The sequence below is a fragment of the Symphalangus syndactylus genome, chromosome 10, assembly GCF_028878055.3.
Source record: "Symphalangus syndactylus isolate Jambi chromosome 10, NHGRI_mSymSyn1-v2.1_pri, whole genome shotgun sequence".
Classification (NCBI taxonomy): domain Eukaryota; kingdom Metazoa; phylum Chordata; class Mammalia; order Primates; family Hylobatidae; genus Symphalangus; species Symphalangus syndactylus.
This window is the reverse complement of record NC_072432.2, coordinates 56189522-56214415: the sequence shown is the minus strand read 5'-3', so window position 1 is coordinate 56214415 and position 24894 is coordinate 56189522. Positions and strand designations below refer to the sequence as shown.

The 24894-nt window shown below is 39.1% G+C and overlaps 2 protein-coding genes across 3 annotated transcripts in view; both read right to left on the bottom strand.

Annotated features, from left to right (window-relative positions):
* Window positions 1–24894, bottom strand: part of RASGEF1B (RasGEF domain family member 1B) — a 633330-nt gene that overhangs the window by 484389 nt on the left and 124047 nt on the right. For both annotated transcript variants that reach the window (XM_055297172.2, XM_055297173.2), the window contains exon 2: window positions 17063–17110. In XM_055297172.2, the coding sequence (XP_055153147.1) occupies window positions 17063–17110 (48 nt within the window). The remainder of the gene's footprint in view (window positions 1–17062; window positions 17111–24894) is intronic.
* LOC129492190 (cytochrome c oxidase subunit 5B, mitochondrial-like) lies at window positions 21733–22125 on the bottom strand. The gene has a single exon (XM_055297192.1). The coding sequence runs from the start codon at window positions 22123–22125 to the stop codon at window positions 21733–21735; it is 393 nt and encodes a 130-aa protein (XP_055153167.1).

The window sequence follows — 24894 nt, the reverse complement described above, 5'->3', positions numbered from 1 at the left end:
TGTTTCCTGTGCAATCAGGCCGAGACTAGACTTCAGCTGAAACACATCTTTGCTATATTGGTTCCCTCCCCATCCTATTCCCTCACTTCCTTACAAGTCCTTCCCTCAATAAATGACTTGCACATCCCTGTCTCTATCAAACCTAACCTTGGATAGGAAATATGTTTTATGATTCCAAGTCCAGTGGCTTTCCCACTGCAGAATGCTGTGTGGCTAAGGAAATGTGGAAGATGCTAGATACTAGTCCCTTTCTTATCAATGCTGGTAACTGATCCAGGATATACATTTTTCCTCTATCTCAGAAAAATCATGTAAACTTATTTCTCAGTCTATCTTATGATTATACCTGTCTCAAATAAGGACAATGATGTTATGCTGTTATATATAAGCTTTTAAGTATTTCAATTAGTATTTTGTAGTGGGATCATTTTATTTCACATTAGATCGTTTGCTAATTACAAAAATGTTATAAATCCAAAGTGTATATTAAAGAAACTCAAAGGTGTATGAAATTAACGTCTCATTTTATAGCAGCATGTAAAATAATTCATCAGCTCAGAAATGGCTGCCTACAAAATGATATCATTATTACTTTCTAAGTTTTCCCATATTATTCTTTTCCTTCAGGCCTAAAATGAGATAAATTTTATAAACTTTAACTTTCCAAAAATTCTCATGAAAACCACAGTTCATCCTGTTAGCAAGTATCCCTGGGAAATGATACCTATATCAGCCAAGGTCTAAGTAGGAAATCAAAAACCACTTTAAATCTAAAACAGAAACTTTAACAACAGAGAATTGGTGGCACAGGCAATGCGAGAGCTGCTGAGAGCCAAACAGGAAAGTGAGGCAGCCCAGAGACTAGCAGCAGCAGAAAGCCACTACCCACCTCCCCAAGCTACAGGCATAAAGGGAGATGGCAGACATTCGGATCACCTGGAGGAAGCTGGGGGTCCTGGCTTCTCCCAACCTCCAACCTTCCAGAACCTTCCATTGGTTGATTCCTGCCAGAAATCAACTGACAAGGAGGAGCATGAGAATCAATCTAACCTGCAAGGTTTGATCCTACTGTTACAGGGGGCAGAGCAAAGGAAAGGCAAGGCAGGCATGTGTGGGCAAACAGGACTAGGATTAGCACATTGCCATGGTGCGATTGCAAGAAAGAGCGTCGGAAACAATAAAAGGCCCCCATCTGAGAAGCAGCACACATAGAGCTCATTGCCTGGAATTCTAACACCAAAGAACAAAACAAGGGGGAGCCTTGTCTTTGATTTTGCAGCTAATGAAATTATAAATCAAAACCACAGGGAAAGCCGTCCTTCTCAGGTTTGTAGCAGCACTTATGTGTATTTCAGGAAACCTCACTAGCATCATTAGAATCAGTTTGAGGAACAGTCTAGGCAGCTTTTCAAAACAGTGTATTTCCTATCAGGCGGAAGAAAAACTTCTCCAGTTTTTTTGTCACTGTGTTCTTTTCCTTGTCAGCTAACCTCTAAGGCCTTCTTTAAAAACGTAAATATTTGCTGCCTATCTGCTATGGTAGGCTTATTTAAGGGATTACTGATTTTAAAAATATGTTTCCTCATTTTTTGGGTGAAAATCATAGTGTGAACACTACATATTATAATTAATGCTTGCAATGATACTCCTCATTAAAATAAAAGAGAGTTGATTCAAGCATCAATCTTTGAAGCAAAATATTAAATTTAGTAGAGAAAAGTCTATTGTGAAAACTGGAAATGTACTCATTAGCATAATGAATCTAATGCTTTTTCAAATTATTAATTTTTACCTGTTTTTATTTCATAGGTAACATCAGAAACTGAAGTATAATTAGAAACTGTGTTATGAACAATCAGGATTTGTGGAAAGCAGAAAATTTGAAAAATACAGAAACTGTCATAATCCCACTACCACAAATACTGTTAGCATATTCATGTTCTAGTCACAAATCATTTATTGACATCCCCAAATGAGCTAAGTCTGGTGCATAGTCTTAATTTGATTTTAAGTCTAAATTGAAATCTCAGTTGTTGATAGCACATGGGAGCCATGGGGAAGAGAAGCAAGAAAAATAAAACATTTGCTACCCTTCCCACCACACTTCAGTGACACAAGAGTCTGGGTCCAAGGAAACCTACCACTTCTGCAGATGCCATCTACTGTAAATCAACTGTCTGTTTTCCAATAGAGATTCCTATCTCCAATCAGAATCATACTTCACAAGCTCCCTCAGTAGCATCCTAAGAGGAAGAGATCCCTACAGGAGTGAGAACTGAAGTTCTATTAAAGAACATTTTTCTCACCTTCTTATTTTAGTTCTACTGCCTTGTCCTTAAGATGGGTTGAATCTAACAAAATTAGACTTTTACTTCTAAAAGGGGAAAGACCCAAAGGGGTCCTTCAAAACCTAGAATCTGTGTCATATAATTTAGTGTCAAATAATTCCATAATGTTTTACTATTCTATATTTTTATATGCATATTTTTTCTCATCAAGATTGTAAACAAGGTGGCCAAAGTCATGTCTCATATTTCGCTGTTATCTACCCCAACCCCACCCACCAAGCACCCAGTACATGCTCAATAGACACCTTCGATATAAGTAACTCTGATTTCAGAATAAAACCCAAATTATTGCATACACATTATAAATAACACTCTGCAACACACTTCACCAGATGTTTACATGGCTTTCTCACTGATTTTACCCAGGCCCATGCTCACATACCAGACCCCCGGAGAGACCTCTTTCGGCTGTGTATCAGAGAACCCCCTACCATTTTCTAACCCTTACCTTGCTTTCTTTCCCTTCATAATACTATGGCTGCCTGCTAGAGTGTTGAACACATTCACCACTGGAATGTGAGCTCCACAGAGGCAAAGCCCTCGTCTTTCTTATTTACTATCATACTCCATGCCTAGAACTGAACCTGGTTCATAGTGACACTCAAGTAAGCATGGAGCAAATCAGTATGTGAATGAATGAAATTTGTTATTACACATGAAAAATTATATTTAAAAACATAAAAGCAAAGAATTGGCCTAGAAAATATTTAAAATACCATTAAAACCTTTAATTTTTTTCTTTAAATTTTATACATGAAGGCCAAATAAGTTAGAACCCACTAATTAACAATTGTAAAAAGTTCAAATGATACAAAGGCATAAAGTAAACCCAGGCAACCTGAAGAGTTTGGGGCATAGTCTGGAAACTTTTCTCTATGTACATACAAATATAATAAATAATAACTAATGGGTAAAAAATTGTAAACATCTAATCCTTTTAAAGGTAACCCTTTGAAACTTAATATTTTGTAAACATTAAGGATTCTAAGTACAAGAATCCTTTATTTTTTAATCTATAAACTTTAAATATTTACTCTTTGGGTCTCAGTTTCATTATAAAATGAAGATAAATAATAACTAACAGGATTGATACAGAAGATAAATGACAAAATATATCTAAAGTGCTCAGCATAGTGTTTGCACACAGAAAAAACAAAGTAGGTAAAAGATAAAAGATACGTAAGTTTAGGTATCAGCGAAAATCCAAGAGGAGGACCTATCCATGAAGTGGAGGTGAAAGATGCTACTTGGAAGATACGGCACTTGAGATGAGTTTTGAAGGACCACCGGGCATCAGTCAAACTCAGGAACTGGAAGCTGAAGGTCATTTTAGGCTGAAGGAAGAACAACTTCCTCATACAAGAATTTTAGCAGCTGGCATTCTTGGGGAAGGAACCATGTTTGTGGAGAACATCTTAAAGGGCTGCTCTGCAAAGGCAAGGCAAAGCCACAAGGCCACTGTCTGCAAGAAGACCTCAAAAAAGGGTGGAAGCTAAATTGCTCGGCATGAGATATAAACCAAAAACTGCAAGTGGGTGGAGTAGAGAAGAGAGAGGACATAAGAGCAAGAAAACAGAAGACTTGATAGGCAACAGAAGGAAAGTCCTAATAATTATTTGAGTCTAGAATCAAGCTCTGTTTTACATGTAATTACAAAGTATTTTTGCACACTTTGAATACATAATGAATTTTCCAGGAAGGAAGCTATTATATAAATTTTATAAAGACTGTACTTTGATAGTTTGGAATTTTCCAAGAGTTGATGGCTGTATTAGTATCCTTTTGTTGCCGTAAGAAATTACCACAAACGTAGGGGCTTCAAACAACACAAATTTATTCTCTTATAATTTTAGAGATCAGAAGTCTAAAGTGACCACTGGGCTGTGGTCCTTCAGGAAGTTTTAAGGATAACCCCTTCTCTTGCCTTTTCTAGCTTCTAGTGGCTGCCGGCATTCACTGGCTCATGGCCCTGGATCACCCCAGCCTCTGTTTCTGTTGTTGTATTTCCTTCTCTGACTCTAATACTCCTGCCTCTGTCTTACAAGGACCCTTGTGATTACATTTGGCCCACCAGACAATGCAGTATAACCTCCCTATCTGAAGATCCTTAACTTAATCGTATCTGAAAAGTACCTTTTGCCATGTAAGGCAAAGTATTCACAGGTTCCAACGTTTGGGACATGGACATTTTTGGAGAAACCATTATTCTGCTTACCACAGTCACCTTTTCGGGCAACCACATCATGGAATATAATGGTACTCATATATTAACCACTCATATTGTTCTGAGTGGCTAATATAAAACACCTTATCAGACTGCATTATTCACACTCCCAGCTAAAAAAAAGGTAAGAATACCTGGCAGCCTTATGTTTCTCTGGTAGACTCCTGCCCAATAATTGATATTTACTTATTTAATTTTCTGTTATTTTTTTCTTGTACAGTTAGAGAATTTTAAAAATTATGCATAAATAGGTTACATTATCCATACAAGTAATGAAAGAGTCATCATTACAAAATATTAAATATTTATTGCCAAATGGGTTGTTGAATGTGACAGGACTGAGAATCACCGAGTTAGAGAGTTAAATATTATTTTTAGTGAGTTAAGTGGTGCTGGAAAATCTACCAAATATATTTTAAATCTGGTTATGGCAGTAGCAGCAAGTCTGAAATTAAAGGTAAGTATTCTACAGGAAATATGCCTGTAAAGTAGACAGACATGCTTCCAGTGTACTGCAAATGTAACAGAACTTCCTTCTTAGCTCTGAATGTCTTCCCTCTCAGACACTGCCCCCTTCTTGGCCAGCCCTCTCTTCCTCACTCTCTGCTTCAGGCCCTGAAGGCATGGAGAAACTGACAGATAATGAAGCACTCCCAGCTGCAGGAGCACAGACAACTGGACTCTTTACCATTTCATGAAGCATCGCAAAGGAAAAACATGGCTCTGCTGATAAAGGCTCTTACATTAGTATAATGATGGCTAGGGAGGCAGGTGCCAGGGAAAAAGGGGAGGTTAGTGAAAAGACACGACGACAGGACACCTCAGATGGGGAAAAGGGAGTCCTGAAAGCAGGGATGGGGCCCACTGTGCTCTTCTGGGTTGCAGTAAACACCTTAGGCTGTTTCTATTAATATATGGACTGTCAATTTAAAATAATTTTTAAAATTCAAAATGGATGTTTAGGGAAGGACAAGAGAAGGACACACAGCAAGGAAACCAGAAAACAAGCTCGAGTGGCCACAGACATACTCCCAGAGCCTGGAAGGTCATTTCAGTACAGCTCTAGTATGAGTTATGTGAATTCTCTTCAACTGCAGGGTGTCCCCATGCTCTTCACTCTGGGCTCACACTTCATTCTGAAACAGTCCATTCCCCATTGCTCTTGCCTCTACCAACCACAGGTTATCTGTTCATTGTTTTGGTCTTTAGGTTCTGGTCTCTCTCTGTGTCTATGTATTTCCTGATTCTCGTTCCTTCTCTCCCTGTATCCTTCTCCTCCCTCTCCTCCCTAACACTGCATTGAACAGAAGGCATGAAGTACAAGAAAACCAACAGGCCACATCTGCCCACTAAATTAATTCAGCTCCCTAGAGCCAGTCTATGTATAGCTGCGCTGAGGTCATGAACCTCGTAGGTACCATCAGGATAGTGGAGTCACGTTGGCATCCAACGAGTGTGATGATCTAATTGCAGGCTGAGTCAGTCAAGCAGTACTAGACTTTACAGTAACTGGACATGGGTAGATTCTGTAGTCAAGTTGCTTGGATCCTGGCCCTGTCAATTATTAGCTGTTACCTTGGACAAGTTACTCAATATCTTTAAGCCTCAGTTTTTTTCAGCTGTAAGATGGGAAGGATGGGAAATAACAGAACTTATTAATAAATTATTTTTGGTGATAACTGAGATTGTTGGCAGCCTCTTAAATTCTGTGCCTGCCTCATTCACCTTACCTTAGACCAGTGCCTGGTCATGGTTCTGGAGGTTCTGGACCCATCAGTACAGGCAACACCCTCCCAGAATCCTATCATTTGCATTTTAAAGTCCAGCTTTTCCTTGTTACTTCTTCCTTTTGTGAATATATTAATATTTCTCCTCCTATTTAATCCCTACATTGGTTGTTTCAGGATTCGGTATTGATGTTTGAGAATATTTTTGGCCTGAAAGATTCATGTTTGGAATAATATATGAACTTGGACTAATGTAATTATGTAGGAAGCCAGCATATCCATGTGTTAACACCTATGCTTAATTTCATTTTAATAGAAAATGATTCTTAGCTTAAATAGAATGTAGAACTGCCATTCTGTAAGTCTAGGGACTCAGAGGAAATGCAAGATTGTATGAAATGGAATTATTTACAAAAAGTGTTAATGTCACAATGCATTGTAAGAAAATAAGTTTAAAACAAAGAATATTTGTTCAAATTAATTTTCTTGGAGCCTAACATGTTTCAAAGAAAATGTGAACCGTAATTAATGAATTTGCTAAATAGAATGTGTTTGCAAGACAGCCCAGGGTTGAGCTCTGCTAAAACATAAGGACTTCGAACTCCTCAGGGAAAATAGTAGCATAATATCCCACAGATTAGAAGTCAAAGACTTCAGTGCTACTAGGGGCCAGGAAGGCAGTGAAAGGCATGAGCTGGAGTGTATCAGGAATACAATAGGGAAAGGTGAGTACTGTGATTAACTGCAGGTGCCTTGCCCTGTTTAGAGTTGGCAGGGGCCCCCTCATCATGGTAGATTGTTGGCATTTGGAAATCCATGCTAACTTTTCAGATACTCCAATTTTTCAAAACAAGCCAGAAAGCCAGGTATTTATGTGAAAACACTCACATTAAAAAATATTGGCTCAGTATTTTTTAAAATCATTCAAATTGGCAAAATAAAACATAACTGAATCGTGATTTTTTTTTTTTTTTGAGATAGGGTCTCACTCTGTCACCTAGGCGAGAGTGCGGTGGCATGATCACAGCTTACTGTAACCTCTAACTCTTGGGCTTAAGCAATCCTCCCACCTTGGCCTCTCAAGTAGCTAGGACTATAGCTGCAACACCATGCCTAACTAATTTTTTAAATTTTATTGTAGAAATGGGGTCTTGCTATGTTGCCCAGGCTAATCTCGAACTCTTGGCCTCAAGCAATCTTCCCACCTTGGTCACCCAAAGTGCTAGGATTACAAATGTGAGCTACTGCACCTGGCCTGATTTTCTAATCTCTGCATAGAGAATGATATTTGTTATAAGAAGTGGGGGAAATGCGATGGATTTTCATTCTTTATTTCTTAAATCTTACCTTGAGCATTTCTGAAGAATTGAAGATTTTTATTTATTTATGAAAACTTTTGTTTTAGTTAACCTAAAATAAAGGCTACATAGAGACACAAAACCAAAATTTTGACCTCATAACAGTCTGACCAGCTTTTCTGAGTTGTGCCATGGGTTTTCCAGTTGGTAGTCCCTTCAAGAAGGGAAGAAATTGCATCACATTTGGATGGCTTTACAGCTCCTTTCTGACATTTCCCAGCAAAACCTCACCTAGGCCCCACCTCTGAGAGTGACTGTCATTCTGAAACACTGGGTTTAACTCACAGGCTAGAAACGCACTCTAGAGGACGAGCTTGAATAAACCTGCTGAAACTCAGGAAACCACAGGGGAACTGGGAAGTAACCATGTTTAATATTTAACAAAGTGAGTTGTACTCTGAGGCACTATTATTTTTCCTTTGCTCCAGAAATACAAGGTGAATGCTTTGAGCAATCCAGCTTGGGCCTTATTTTCCGCACAATTTACGAGAAAACACCTGCTCTTTGCTGAAGAGGGCTCCTAAAGCCACTGGCCTACACCATTCCTAAAGCCCACTCTTCTAAGTTTGAGATGCTTGACTGTAATGTAAGCAAATCTGAACATGCAGTCTATCTTTGGGATGTCTCAGGATATTTGAAAATTAAGGGATAGAAGATGGAAATGAAGGAGACCCTTGACCGGAGCCAGTGGGATATGGGGGAAGTATACACCTTGGTAAGACTTAGATTGCTCTCCACCAAGGCAAGGGAAGAGAAAAAGGATAAGACAAAAAGTGAAATGACTTCAATTCCCATTTAACAAATGCCATCACATTAAAAATCTATGGCAAATTGGACCCCATAAATATATACAATTATTATTTGTCAATTAAAAACAAATTTTTTACAAAATCCGTGATATACTCTCAAAGCCTCAGACCCAGGCTCATATTCTCCAAATGCTATTCCATAGAACACAAGTTCAAGAAGAGTAAAAGCACTGGACGGCTTGTTCCCTGGAGCTCATAGCGATAGAATTTGACCTACATTGCTAAAATGCCAAGTTTGTCCTTCTGGGTCTTTTTAATGGATAAAATTCAGAGAAGAGATGACTATAAAAGTTAGTGTCAGTGTGTTTAACACATAGCCTTTGATCTTTTGAGTAATACTTACCTCAAAAACTTCCCTCTATCTAGAAAAGTTAATTAGTATTTTTTTAATTAACCAATATATTAAAATGTTAATTCAGCATCTTTTCTGGAAAAAAAAATAGAAATAATAGGCTCTCCTAAAGTCCTTATTGTTGTGAGTCTGTAGAGAGGATCTCTAACTTTTAAATTCAGTTTGCTTGTTTTGTCACTTTTATTAGGCAGCATCTTCCAAAAAGCCACTGGGCATCTTTCACAGGCCATGGAAAGATAACAGTGGATTAAAGATAATACAGGCTCTGCTCTAGGCAGCCTGATTCCCTTTCCATCTCCTGTCAGGACCTTCAAGGGTAATTGTCACTATCAGAAAGCAGTGACATTTATTTTCCCTCAAGATAGATTCAGTGTTCAGACCCTCATAGTGATGTAAAAGGCCCAGTAAGAACTGCATGGCAGTAAGACTTGCATGGCAGGACTGGAATTTAACTCTTGGGTGCTATAAACTCATCCTCTGGTTTCTTCTTCTTGACTTGCCTAAATCTAGTTGCTACATTAAAAACTTCCCCGCATGGGCCAGGCGCAGTGGCTCACGCCTTTAATCCCAGCACTTTGGGAGGCCGAGGCGGGCAGATCACGAGGTCAAGAGATCGAGACCATCCTGGCCAACATGGTGAAACTCTGTCTCTACTAAAAATACAAAAACAAATTAGCTGGGCATGGTGGTGGGCGCCTGTAGTCCTAGCTACTCGGGAGGCTGAGGCAGGACAATCACTTGAATCCAGGAGGCAGAGGTTGCAGTGAGCCGAGATTGCGCCACTGCACTCCAGCCTGGCAATGGAGCAAGATTCTGTCTCAAAAAAAACAAAAACAAAAACAAAAAACCTCCCCTGCATTACTGATATAGAGCATCTCACTCTTTCTTACATTCCTCCAAGGGGACATAGATCATTCTTGGGGACTCTGGAGACTTAATGCAGGAAACACGTGGCCAAAACCAAGGAAGCACAAGTGAGAAAACACAAAAGTTGGAGCAGATACTTGAGGGAAATGGAGCAAAGGCTCTGAGTCATTTGTGGGAAAAAAAAAGACAAAAATTGATTCAGTAACTGTGTTCCTTCATTTTACCCAAATGAGTTGAAAACACGTCCACACAAAAACCTGCACATAGATGTTTATAGCAGCTTTATTCATGACTGCCAAACCTTGAAAGACACTGAGATGTCCTTCAGTAGTTAAATGAATAAATAAACTGTGATACATCCAGAAAACAGAACATTATTCAGTGCTAAAAACAAATGAGCCATCAAACCATGAAACTACATGGAGGAAATTTAAATGCATATTACTAAACAAAAGACGCCAATCTGAAAAGGCTACATACCGCATTATTCCAACTAGGTGACATTCTGGAACAGACCAAACAATGGAGACAGCTGGGTGCGGTGGCTCACACCTATAATGTCAGCACTTTAGGAGGCCGAGGCAGGTGGATCATTTGAGGTCGGGAATTCGAGACCAGCCTGGCCACTGTGGTGAAACCCTGCCTCTATTAAAAATACACAAATTAGCCAGGCATGGTGGCAGGTGCTTGTAATGCCAGCTACTCAGAAGGCTGAGGCAGAAGAATCGCTTGGACCCAGGAGGTGGAGGTTGCGGTGAGGCAAAATCATGCCACTGCACTCCAGCCTGAGCGATAGAGCAAGACTCCATCTCAAAGGAAAAAAAAAAAAAAAAACAATGGAGACAGTAAAAAGATCAGTGGTTGTCAGGAGTTGAGGGGAGTGGAGATTAGTAAGCAGAGCAGAAGAGTATTTTGGGCAGTGAAACTATTCTGTTCGATACTACAATATTAGATAGATACATGTCATCATACATTTATCAAAACCCCTAGAATGTTCACCAAGAGTGAACCCAAATGTAAACTACTATGGATTCTGGGTGATAAAGAAGCATCAACGTAACTACATTGATGATAACAAATGTACCACTCTGGTGCAGGATGCTGAAAGTGAAGAAGGTTTCGAATGGGGGCAAGGGAGGGGGGATTGAGTGGAGGGATTCGAAGGGCAAAAGAACACTGCTAACGGAGCATTAGAATCGAATGAGAAAACAAGAATAACCCAAGAAATTTTCAAGAGCCTTTTTTAGTCTTTAGCAGGAAAAATTAAAAGCTACTTCTCCAGGGACCTGAGACTAACATTAGGCATCACCACTGTCCATGGCATGGTTTCTCTGCTGTAACATGGGGGCACAGGGTGTTCTTATCAATATTTATGAAACTCTCAGATACTAGATACAAAAAAGAAGGAAGTTGGGAAAATTACAAATATTAATACAACTTCTGTTTGGAGGAGAGTTTGCGGTTGAGTGGGAACAAGGGACACTACACTCATAAGTGAGGAGGTTCATGGGGAATGGGGGTGGGAGGAAGATCATGGACTGAATACAAAAGTGCTAGCCTCAATGCTCCAAACTGAGTATTGGCTGCCTACCAATGATATGCATTGTGACCCTAGGTCATCTAACCAATTGATGTTTCCTGCTGAAGTAATCTTGAAGTTAAACAATGTAATTTTAAGAGCAAAGATAAGGTCTTCCTACCAACCAAAACATGTACCCTGCTTGCTAACACGTACCCTTCTGCTACCTATTAAAATGCAAATACCCTTAGGAGATATTAGACTTGAAGTCATATAAATCAAGTGTAACTTACTGTGAGTTTATTTATCTGATCTGAGTAGATTGCTTTGATAGGAAAAAGGATATAGTAAACTCAAGATCACTGAACACCATGGCATGGTGAAATGTTTGGCTGGGGAATGAGGATATTTAAAACACTCTATTAACTATAGGCTTTAGCAAATCAATTTTCTTTCTGAAAAAATGGGATGAAAACACTGAAGGCATGGTCCATGAAAGAAAGAATTGATAAGCTGGACTTCATTAAAATTAATATTTTCTCCTCTGTAAAAGACACTGTCAAAAGAATCCAAAGACAAGCCCCAGACAGGAAGAAAATATCTGCAAAAGACATATCTGATAAAGAACTGTTATCCAAAATATGCAAAGAACTCTCAAAGCTCAACAATGAGAAAGAAAACAACCAGATTAAAAAATCGGCCAAAGACTTTAGTTGACACCTGCCAAAAATGATATACATATGGAAAATAATCATATGAAAAGATGCTCTATATCACATGTTATCAGGCAAATGCAAATTAAAACAATTAGATACCACAATATACCTATCAAAATGACCAAAATCCAGAACACTGATAACACCAAATGCTAACAAGGATGTAGAACCATAAGAACTCTTTCATTGCTGATGAGAATGCAAAAGACAGTTTGGCAGTTTCTTACAAAACTAAACATACTCTTACCATACAAGCCAGCAATCACACTCCTTTGTATTTACCAAAAAAAGGGTTGAAAACTTATGTCCATCCAACAGGAATGCTTATAGCAGTTTTGTTCATAATTGCCAAAACTTGAAAGCAACCAAGATGTCCTTCAGTGAATGAATGGATAAACTGTGGTACATCGAGACAATGAAATATTATTCAATGCTGAAAGGTTCAGAGCTATCAAGCTATGAAAAGACATGGAGAAAACTTCAATGTATATTACTAAGTGAAAGAAGGCCATCTGGGAAGGCTACATACTATATAATTCCAACTATGTGACATTCTGGGAAAAGCAAACTACGAAGACAGTAAAAAGATCAGTGGTTCTCAGTGGTGGGGGGAGAGAGAGATGAAAGGCAGAGCACAGAGGATTTTTAGGACAATGAAACTATTCTGTAATGATACACATCATTATGCTGTAATGATATAATACTGTAATGATACACATCATTATGCATTTGTCAAAACCCATATAGTGTAATGCAACAAGTTATATAGATTGGATGTTGTCCCCTTTAAATCCCATGTTGAATTGTAATCCCCAATGTTGGAGTTGGGCCTGGTGGGAGGCTACTGAATCATGAAGCCAGATTTCTCGTGAATGGTTAAGCCCTATCACATTGGTGCTGTTCTCGTGATAGTTCTCACAAGAACCATCTGTTGAAAAGTGTGTGACATCTTCCCCCTTAATCTCTCTCTTGCTCCTGCTGTCACCATGTGACATGCCTGATCCACTTCGCCTTCTGCCAAACTCCCTAAAACCTCCCCAGAAGTCAAGCAGATGCCAGCACCATGCTTGTACGGCCTGCAAAACCATGAGCCAATTAAATCGTTTTTCTTTATAAATTATCCAGTCTCAGGTATTTCTTCATAACAACACAAGAATGACCTAACACACCAAGAATGAACCTTAATGTAAGGTAAGGTCTTTGAGTGATAATGATGTGTCCATGCAGGCCCATCAGTTGTAATAAATGTACCACTCTGGTGGGAGAATTGACAATGCAGGAGGCTATGCATGGTAAGGGGCAGAGGGTATACAGGAAATCTGTGTACTTTCCACTCAATTTTGCTGTGAACCTAAAACTGCTCTTAAAAAGTAAAGTATAATCTGAAAAAAATTTTTAATGAAAACAATGCAAACACTGAATGTTTGCAAAGCAACCAGAGCATTGACTGTATACTATTTTACTATTGTTATTACTCTCGAAAAGATACTTAGGGAGCAGTGAGTAGATTTTATGGAATGGAGACAAAAGAGTCTTCGATTTCTCTCAGCCTAGCTCACTGAAATTCTACATTAGGGAAACAATACTCATGTGCAAGTTTTTGTCCTGTATTCATTTATTTTCCTCTGATTCTCTTGAGGCACAGGGATCAAGGACAGGTTTTGGGTATTCCTGTGTCCTACAAAATATATCTCCACAAAACCTAATCTCTTTAATTTTTCCAGAATTTCTAGAAAAAACTACAAGATCTTGACCACATGACTATGACCTTGGAATTTTCTCATGAGGATCTTGGACATCACCACTACACCTTGCTGACCTCCAAGCCCAGCTTCCCCTTGGAGTTCTGACCGAAGTACTACACAAAGCTCTTCCCTTAGTTCATTTAGGGCTACTCAGGCAGTTGGCACTTTTAAACAAAAGAAAGTAAACATAGACAGGGAATAAACCATTTTTAAGAAGCCTGACTTATATAAAAGAGGTTCCTAATCTTATCACAGTTACCTACTACCAGGACTCTAAGGTCTTGGCTGTTCCAGACCTTGTCTCCCAAGCAATCAACCATGTTAGAGCAAAAAGGCCCATTAAGCATCATGGCATCCAGCCTGGACCCTTTAACTCTCACATCCCTGCATGCATACTTCTTACCACCTACCACCAGGGACCCAAGGGCTTTCCAGTGTGCCTGGCCTCTCAGCCTTTCCCACTAATTCCCTGTGTCTAGTCTGACATTTGTCTCTTCCCCAGTTAATGAATGACTGTCCTTCAGGAGAGTCAGCTGCCCTCCCCTCATACCTCCCTACACCCATTAATCTCCCTTGGACATGAGTCAACTCAGTATTTGGCCTAATAGATATTTTACCCACAAGACAGCATTACATCTATGTAGCAAGACACACACACATAACACACCTGCCAAGATGAAAAAGAGTGATGGAGAATGTGCAGCTGAGATGTTGCATCATACTCACCACTAAATTGTAAGAAACAGTCTTGAAAGCAGGGTCCATCTGTCAGTGTTTATATAACCCTTGATGGCCAGCACAGCATCCAGTACAATTAGGCACCCAATAAATAATTGTCGCATTAAATAATGAATGAATCAGTTTAGTGATTTCTCCCACTGCTTCAAATCTGAAGTGAAAGACCAGTTCTGTGCTCTGACATAGCCCCTGATAAATTTTGAGTTTTAAGGAAATCCTCAATAAAGCCTCCATTGATCAAGCTCCAGGATTAACTTCTCTCTGCTGTTTACTTTCCAACACAGAAAACTTTAAATACTTTAAAATATGTAAAGTTGGAGGAATTAAATTAAATAAACAACTCACTGGCAATGGAACCACTCCAAGGCGAAGGCAACATAGATACTTTCAAAACTACACATAAAGTCACCAAGGCAAAATGAACTTCTCATACTTAAAACAAGAAAAATATATTTAACAAGAATTAGTATTTATTGAGAACCTACTATGTACCAAGAAGTATGATCGGCACATATTTTATATTGTTTTGTTTAACCCTTACGACAGCCCTACACGTTAAGAAGTATCATCTCCATTTTAAAAAAGACTCAGAAAAGTGTTTCTGTCCGTAGTCACTTGTTTAAGGGGTTAAGGGCATAAACTTTTGGATCCAGACTGACTAGGTTTAAATTCTGCCTCTGCCTCTTACTAGCTGTGTGACTCTGGACAAACATAGCTTAATATATTTGTGCCTTGGTTTCTTCATCTGAAAAATGGAGCTAATAATTGTGCCAGTTGCTAAATTATCATCGCTCATCTCCAAGCCCACATTTCTATTATCTGCTTTGTGATGCTTGGGGCTGGAACTCTGAGAACCACATTTTGGCTGAGCCAGCTGCTTCTTGTAATATCTGCCAGTAGGGGCGCTAGCGAGAGGGGCAGAGCCCGAGGAGGAACATGGGACTTGCTCCTTCCCGTGTGCTTCTTATGAACTTTGCCTCAGCAATACCATCCTTTTTTCCTTCCTACAGAGCCACTGAGCCAGTTTGTAGATTCTCCAGAACCAGCCTCATTATGTGCCCCTCAAGGACACTGGCACCTGCCCCTCCTTATTCCAGAATCAGCCTCATTATGTGCCCCTCAGGGATACTGGCACCCGCCCCCTCCTCAGAGGTCTGAATTTCAGCTCTGTGGGGCCCTTCCTCTGAGTGTCCAGGAAATGTTAGTAATCCCAGCTCTTTCCTTTGCTTCTTCAGCCCTGGAGACGGCAGCTGCTCCCTGGAATTGCTTGCTACCTACCTGATACCTTACAGCTCTCTTTCTACCCTTCTTTTTACCCTTTTCATTACGTCATTAAAACACTACAACCGGTTAACCGGTTAGATTCTCTTTTCCAATTATTGGTGTGGTAGTCTCCTGACAAGCCCTGAGAAACAAGAACACCTACCTCATTAGGTCACTGAGACTATTAAATGAGTTCATCGTAAAATGCTCGTATTGTACCTGGAGCATAGGGCTTGCTGTATCAATGTTAGCTCTTTTTATGTGGTAAGTATTGGAGCTGGGTGGGAACCTGGGTCTGTCCATCTTCTCAATCAACATAATGTTTCTCTAACAAAAATAGCTACTGTTGACACAGGCATGGGCTTAATGCTTCCACATACATTGCCTCTTTTAATCCTCTTCAGCACCTCTTAGATGCTTTGAATTTTTGCAGTGTTTTTTTCTCTGACAATTGGCATCAAGAAAGGTATTCTGAGTTACTATGTGCATTATTCTGAAAAGGTAGGCAAGTACTCCCATCAGTGCAAACTTCTACAGTGGAAGAATAATATGTAAATATGAACCTCTCTAAAATTAAACATGAACTTCTCCAAACTTGCCCCATGTATCACCAGGAATTAACATAATTAAAGTGTGTATGTGTGTATTCATGTGTGTTTGTCTGAGAATTAATATTTTGAAATTTCAAATTTTCTATTGTTTGAATTTCTGAACTATCAATGAAATATAGAACCTCAAAATTTTTAAAAGGCTACTTTGCACCAGGTAGCGGGATGTAAGTGTTTTCACATATATTATCTCATTTTATCCTTAACATATGCTACCGTAGTGGGTATGATCATCTTCTCTATACAGATATGTTCAAGATCACATAGCAAAGTGGCAGAACCAAGAATTGAAACCAATTCTTTCTGACTCACAGAGCTCATGTTTTAACCAATTCATCACAGGTCATTAGTGAGGGTTATTCTCCACAACACATGTTGAGAGAATAAAGTTTGGTAAAAATATGAACTGAGATAGGAACAAATTGCTTCACTGTGAAGTGCTTAGAAAATAAAAGAGCTGAATATAGCACAGTATCTTCTGACCTTGCTTTCAGAATTGCTTGTAAGTCATGGGAAAATTCTCAGGTTCTGCCACTGGGTTTCAAGAATCTCCCTCAAATTATATTTCATTTCAAGGATCCCTCTCCCATTTCAGTTTTGCTATTATGAAGGCAAAGCATATGAGAATAAGAACTACTTTGTTTCTGGGTATGCCCTGGCCATCCAAAGACAAGTCATTCTCTTCAGGAAGATAAATAAATAAATAAATAAATAAATAAATAAATAAATAAAAGCACCCACCCAAAATAATTATTTTTTAAAGGAACAATATGGAAGAAAAAATATACCTTTTGCTTGGTGCTTGATTTCAGGCCAACTCGGGAATGACTTTTAGACTAGAGGAAAAAATGAGAAAGAAATCTATGAAAAACACAGTATAATAGTAGAATGTATTTTGAAGTCATTTCTTCTATTATAGGAGGTATAAGTTTTAAGTTAAAATCCTTTCCCCTAAACTTCCTTCATAGCATCTAGAAATCTAAGACTAGAAACACAGCACAGACTCCAGTGTTGAGATTTGAAATGTACACTCTATTTAAGTTCTAGAGCTGAGAATGCCAAGACAGACCTACACTTTGGCAATGCCTTGTTCATATTTACCAAGTCAGCATCTTTTCTTACAGGACACTGGCAGAAACCAAAAACTGCAGCACATGCCCGCAGCTCTAATAAAGGAAAGGGAAAGAAGGAAGAAAATGAGTGAAACAAGAGGCAAGAAAGAAAAAAGAGAAGGAAAGGAAGGAAATGTCCTCTAAATTGGAACACAACAAAACAGGCAGAATGAAGAAAAGAACATGCTTATGGGAAGATTTCCAAGTGCGTTTCTATAGGGTAGGGCAGATTTTAATCTGTTAACTTAAATAAATTTTCATTACATTGAAAAAAGCTCTCAAAAATATTAATTCTTATATAGGGCTTTTTTTTCTCCCAGTTTGTTCACGATTATCTAAACTGATCTGGGATTAGCAAAGGTAAACCAGGCATTAAGCCATGCATAAGAATATTTTGATATGGAATATTATTATGATTTTTCTCCCAATGAGAAAAAAGCAAGTCAAGCTTACTATATTTAGTATTCACATAGTGAATATATTTTTCTTTAAACATACTAGAATCAAAGTTAACTCTAAATCATTTGCTGCAACATAGCTAGAAAAATGTCTTCCTAAGTCAGCAGTCCTCAAACATTTTCATCTCAAAGTCCATTTATACTTTTTAAAAGTATTGAAGTTTGAAGTTCCCAAAAAGCTTTTGTTTATATGGGTTATATCTACTAATATTCACCGTATTAGAAATTGGAGTTGAGAAATGTTTAAACATGTATTTATTAATTCATCTTAAAATAGCAAGAATAAATTCACTACATGTTAAAAAACACATTGTATGTATACACCAAAACAGAAAAAAATAGTGAGATGACATTTACATTTTTGCAGATTTATTTAATGTTTAGCTTAAAAAGAAGATAGCTAGATTCTCAAAACTGCTTTTGATTTCATCTATTTTGATAGGTTTTTGCTTTCAATAAATGAAGAAAATCCAGCCTCACTCAGATATGAGGTTGGAAAACGAAAGAGTATTTGTAATGATCCTTTCAGAAAATTGTAGATATTCTTCTCTGATAATATGCCAAAACTTGACAAGTGGCGATTTCTTAAGGGTTAGTTGCAATATATAGTCTGAAATCATACCATGAACATTTTATACTCTGTTACATTAAAATGTGTTGGTCTATCTTACACTTTAAATAGATCTTTTGTAGCATCTTGTATTGGTCATTTTGAAAACATTGGTTCAGTGAGTTATGCAGAATTCCCAAATGTTGACCCATTTCACTATATAATATCCCCAAAATCACATTTGTTAATAACCAACCTCACCAAAAAAATCCTCAGCTGCTTATAAGGTATTAAGCTCATAGTAACAGAAAGAAGCTTTCCAAAATTCTACTTTTCTCTTGCAAGCTTGAATTTTATCACAGGCAACAAATACCGTCAGTTGCTTCCTTGAAGTAATACACTTACTTCATTCATTTTTGCAAACATGTCTGCCAGCCACCTGAATCTAAATAATCATAGTTCATCTCTTGTTCTTTTAAGATAAAATGGTATTTTATGAAAAAAGAGACTAGTTCAGCTCACAATTCAATTGCACAGTGCTCTTCCTCAAAACGGTTACTGAACCTTTGAATGGAGCAAAAGTGCTGTATGCATACTTTCCATTTTATCACACAGAATACTAAAGAGATGTGTACTCGAGGGTTAAGATTTAACAAACTTAATAATTTTTAGTATTTCATCAAGGGCATTCTTAAGTGAAACAGGCATTTTTGTCCTGCAGTGCAAATGCACAGTGGTGAAATTATAAAGATTACTATACAGTTTGGTGCTACTGCGTTAAGTCATGCTAAAGCACCAACAGTTTTAGCCACCATTGCTTCTACACAATCAGTGCAAATGTCACCCAATAAAGGCAAAGAATGTCTTAATATTATGACAAGAGTTTTTACTTCTGAGATTCCCTTTGAGAATTGCCACCCTTAGTCATTTACAACAGTTGAGCCTAAAGCAAAGAAATGGATCTTATGAGGAACAGGGCCAATCAAAAACAAGTTGTCATTGTCCCTACTTCCCTTCTGCTGCTTTAGACAAGAGAGACCAATCAGTAGTAGACTTCCTTCTAATGGACAGAGCCAGGATGGGGAAAGAAACTTGAGATGAAATCGAGTGTTCATCTTTCACTTATTCATATCATGTTTTGAAGTCCATCTAGACTGTTATGTGCTGAATTATTTCCCACTAAAATTTATATGTTGAAATTCTAACCCCAGTACCTTAGAATGTGATTGTATTTGGAGATAGAGGCTTTTGAGATAAATAAGGTAAAATGAGGTCATATAGACAGGCCCTAATCCGATATGACTGGCATCCTTATAAGAAGAGGGGATTAAGACACAAACAATACACATACACAGAGGAAAGACAATGTGAAGACAAAGATATCCATCTACAAGCCAAGGAGAGAGGCATCCAGATGAAACCAACCCTGCTGACAGCTTGATCTTGGACTTCTAGTCTCTCTCAGAACTGTGAGAAAATAAATTTCTGTTATTTAAGCCACCCAACCTGTGGTATTTTATTATGGAAGCCCTAGAAAACGAATACAAATCTACGCCAAAGAAGAAGTCAAAAATCCAGAAAATGGAGGTCCAGCAAAACTAAGCCCTGAATCAAAATGGACCGTTATCATCACATTCATTGCCAACCATGTAAATCCTGAGAAAGAAAGTCTGGATCAATGCTTCTAAAACTCTAGAGTTCATAAAGATCAGTTAGGGGGCTGTTAACCATTCCATTTTCCCAACTCCAACTCCAAAGATTCCAAGTAAGAAGATGTAGGTGTAGGATATCTCCCTGGAATGTGCATTTTAACCAGCACCCCAGAGAACTGAAATAGATATATGGTCTACCAAGAATAATTTGAGAAACACTCACCTGCCAAGGACAGTGGTAACTGGGACTAGGAGAATTGAAACAGGTAAATGTTGGCAAATTATTCACACTAGCCCAAAAGCAGATCTACAATAGTTCTTTAACCTCTCCAATTAAAAAAAAAAAATAAGCATACAAATTGTGTGTTTATTTACGTTTTTTAGAAATTTGGCTGGGCTTCTATACCATATTAATTTCCACAAACATCCATGAATATGGCCTTTGTATACAACTCAAAGTCATGACAGTCAACATGACTTAAAGGAAAAGCCCTCAATTTCTATAAGGGATTAAAAGCCAATTCAATCCTAAAGAAATGCCTTTTTCATTTGACATTAAATGAGCTCTTGGGTCTTGACAGAATGGAGAGTGGGCTTAATAAAGATCATCTGTATTGCACATTCCATGCTATGGAGTGGGTCTACTATTTACAATCCGGTGGCCTTCCAAAAATTTCTTTCATAAGTTAGGTATAAAAGACTAGAGTTTACTTTCCCTATACAGATAATTTTATAGGCTACACCACAAAGGCCTATTTAATCACTAATATAACTGAAATGCTATGTAATTGCAGTAAAAAGCAGTAAACTACCATGCTACTGACAAAGCAGAAAATAATAAAAATCAATTAACAACCTGTTTTACTTTTTCCGTGTATCTTGAACAATAGTGTAAAACAAAATGTATATTTAATTTGAAGAAGATGAAGACAAAGGTAGAAATTCTGGAATTCTGAAGAGGCCTTTACAGAAATTTCAAGACATGGTATTCACAACTAATGTGTCCGATGCCGCTCGCCCTTCCCTCGCAAGTGGATGGTTTTGCTTTTCTCAGTTCAAGTGCATCACCAGCATTGCTCTGATCTTTAGCAGCTATGAATAGGGTCACTCAGGACTCCTAGTGGTAAGGAGCAGCAAGGGAACTAAAAAGGCTATTAGACAGCTCCCTGAGGCAGGCACGCTGGCCCAGGCCAGCTCTCACCGGAGATGGACTATTGCCTATTTTCACCTGTCCCCTAGCTTGGAAAACGCAGAAATGGGGAGAAAATGAAAAGGAAAAAAACTTGCTTTTCTCAAAAAATTGAGTAAAAATTCAAAAAGAAAGGAAAGATAGGGCAATGAAAACTATTCTACATGAATAACTGCCTCAAAAGAAAGAAGGAAAGTCATGGAGAAGAGGTAAGTGGTCAGAAATTTGCCTAAGTCAGACTTTAGTTAGCATTAGTGTCCAAGAACCCCAAGATTGCTCTCTGGAACTAATGAATGGCAAGAAGGAAAGGAGAGCAGAATAGCTTGGCAGTGGGGAAGGTAGAGAAGGAGTTATTATGTTGTAACTGGCACCACATATACAAGGAACATTCACAGATCAGTTATACAGCCTTGTCTGGTATATCAGCCAATACAACAGCTAGTCTTAGTTGGAAAGAAAAACTTCACAGCACATTTTGAGTAACTTAATGCATGGGCTCAGTGGGCCACCTGGTGGGGCAGCAGCTTATAATGGGTTCCACAGCTAGGGCATTGCTGCTGGGTCTCGCCTTTGTGCAGCCAAAACCAGATGACAGCACTGTTGTCCTCTTCACAGATGCAGCCCACTATACTCTTGTTGGTGATGAAGGAAACTAAATTAGGGTCTTCCTTGGTGCCTGAAACTGCCTTCAGGGGTAATATACTGTATAGGTCCAGTCCCTTCCCTGCAACCATCATGACCTCCATCTCCAATCCAGTCATCTGCTCATCATCAGTAGGAACGCCACCTCCAGATGCCATAGAGCACACCACGGCCACCCCATTGGGACCACAGGCCCTCAGGGCCTGCGCAGCCAGTGCTCCAGCTCCACAAAGTAACCTTAAAGCCATCACGCCCGCAACTTGGGGAATGTCTGCGTAATGTTTTATTGTAGACTTCAACACATTTAAATAAAAATAGCCTACCCAACAAGGCTAACCTTGACTCCCACATACACACACATACTCAGAAGAGGCAGGAGCAGCAGAAGAAAACCTTATAAAAGAAATCCCTGGTTTCCTTCTATAATTGAATTATAATAAACTGTCTGGAATTTTGACCTTAACTTTTTTTCTAAAGTTACTCCAGAGTTCAAAACAGCAAGGGTTGAATGTGATTATGTTTTCCAGGCCTATTTATGAAAATGAGCGTTCTGACATCTAAGCCTGCAGTTGTGATTGAGTACAATGCATGCAGGATTTTAACGGAAACCAAAAGGGAATTTAAGTGGCCTCTCCCAGCAACTACTATGCATTTTCCCCACCCGTGATACTACTCACATCGAGAAAGGGGTCCGCGTTTATGATCCCTCTGCTATTTTTAGCTGAATTAGGAAATGATTCAGGTTGCTCTACCAACATCAGAGAATTCAATTTAAACCCCAAGATGAAACAGGCAAGGGAGCGCTCTTAAATATGGGCTTTGGTCTAAGCTCCCTTAGTTGAACACCGCAGGGTAATGTAATGGGATCACTCTGTAAATGGGGTGATTAGCAACCCAATAACTCATGGGAGTAATAACCTGTTTGGAAGTGTCACTTCATGCTCAGAGACCGGCACAAAGGACACCTCTGAGCTGATATGACATTAAGAAAGTCTCCCACATCACATCCATGTGTTGCTCGTTTTCTGGAATGACACAAGAAGAAGTGGCTAAAATGGAAAGTTCAGAAACAAGAGTGTTTGTCACTTCACAATTTGCAGGATGCTAACAACGCAGTCAAGACTGACTACACAGCATTGACAGAAGATACTCCTCTGATTTGGGAGTTGTTTTTCAATCCAATCTCCTTTAAAAGAAATCATGAAGATAGTTTAAATTCAAAAGGCCTATGACACTCTGAACTGCAATTCGTTTAGAATGTAGGACCACCACCTCCTCGTCCACATTAGGGAAAGGGAAAGTATCTGACTTCCCAACAGAAATGTAAGGAGTCCTTCCTTTTCGAGGAATATCTGTACAAATGCTCAGGACAAAACTCCTCTCTGGTCACTCTGGGCTGCTGTCAGGCCCTTCTAGATTCTCTTTTTCCAATTTTATTCTCTTCCCACATCTGGGGTAACTGGACAGCTGTGGGTCCAATCCTGTCTGTGGGGGATGACTGGAGATTTATAATCCAGGGGGCCATGGTGGGTCAGCATCAGTTGCTGCCAGACATCTGTTGTTATTGTTTGCCCTGCATCCATCTCCTTCTTTCTGGTAATAGCACTGTATCACTGCAACAGTCAGGAACTCAGCAGGAAACACAGGGCTCTCTGGAGAGAATTTGATCAAGCATAGTTGTACAGAGGTGCAGACAGGCTTAATGAAACCAGTAAGAGATGGGGAGGCACCCCAGGCTAACAAAAGTAGGAAGTGATTATCATCGCTAACCCCACACAGGCAATCTCTGAGAGAGCTTTAGCCACAGGAGAAAGTACTGCAGGGGCACAGTGGCTGCCAGCATGCAGCCCAGCAGGCGAGGAGCTGGAGGATTCTCTCCTGTCACCCCCTGTCACTTGCTGCCAGTGCCCATTGGCCAAACCAAAGTGGAAGGCAGAGGACAAGGGAGTTACGGTCTGTAGTTCATCTATTGATGGACACTTGAGTTGCTTCCAAAACCTACTGTCCTTAACCACCACACTTACTCATCTCCCAGATGCCTTTCTGCCTGCTGTCTACATTTACACCCTCTTCCAGGACTGCCTCATGACTGCTTGGGTGCTGTGGTCTGCCTACTTGCCTTCTTCTTTCTTCCCACTGCTGGCTAGTGCCTCCATCTGGCCCACCCTTAGCACTTGTCTAGTCTTGGGGTGGGGACAGGAGGGTTTTAGTTCTAGGCTGCAGTTTCTCCCTGTCTTCCCTGGTTGCCTTCACTCCTGCATGCCAGCCCTGTCATGAACCACGTTAGCAACAAAGAGCAGGGTTTCTAAGGAGTGGTACTCCAAGCATACAAATTACTTAGGAAATGAATCCTTCTATCTCTTTTGAACATCCCTCTCAGGCATGTCACTGAAGCTGGGAAGCTCCTATTTCTATTAATAACTTTACAGTGCAGAGGGGAAGAAGGAGCTGTGCTCAAAATAAAACAATGAACTCAGTGCATGAACAAGTCCAAGAAAAATGACTATAATGTATTCTGGATTCGTATGTCTCTAAGGCTAATTAATGTAGGAAAGTCTAATACTGAGCGTTTTCTGAAAACACAGTGCCACAAAGAAAGTGTTAATAAAGGCCAGATATTTTCACATGATAAACTCTAAATCAAGGGTTATGTCTTAGAGGTCTCTACCACTCTCTGAAGATACACAATAGGCATTTATTTATTCATTCCACAAATGTTTTCAAGTTTTTACTCTAAAATAGGTAACAGATAAATGCAGGGGATACAATGGTGAGCCAGGCAGATACAGCTCTGTCCTCAGAAAGCCAACTAAGCCAGCTATGACTACAGTGTGATGGGTCTATTGATGTCTGTAATGAAGCAGTTGTGAAACTAACAAAAATCCAGATGGAGGAGCTTCTTTTCCAGCTTACAAGTACTTTTCAGCTAGAGAAAAATACATGAATCCTGAGAGGCAGACATTTGATTTGCCACCACAGAAATAGAAAGATGATTAAAATTGCTTAAAAAGCATTTA

Bases quoted from the DNA above. Each gene is read 5' to 3' on its own strand.
- LOC129492190 (XM_055297192.1), bottom strand. From the start codon at position 22,125: ATGGCTTTAAGGTTACTTTGTGGAGCTGGAGCACTGGCTGCGCAGGCC.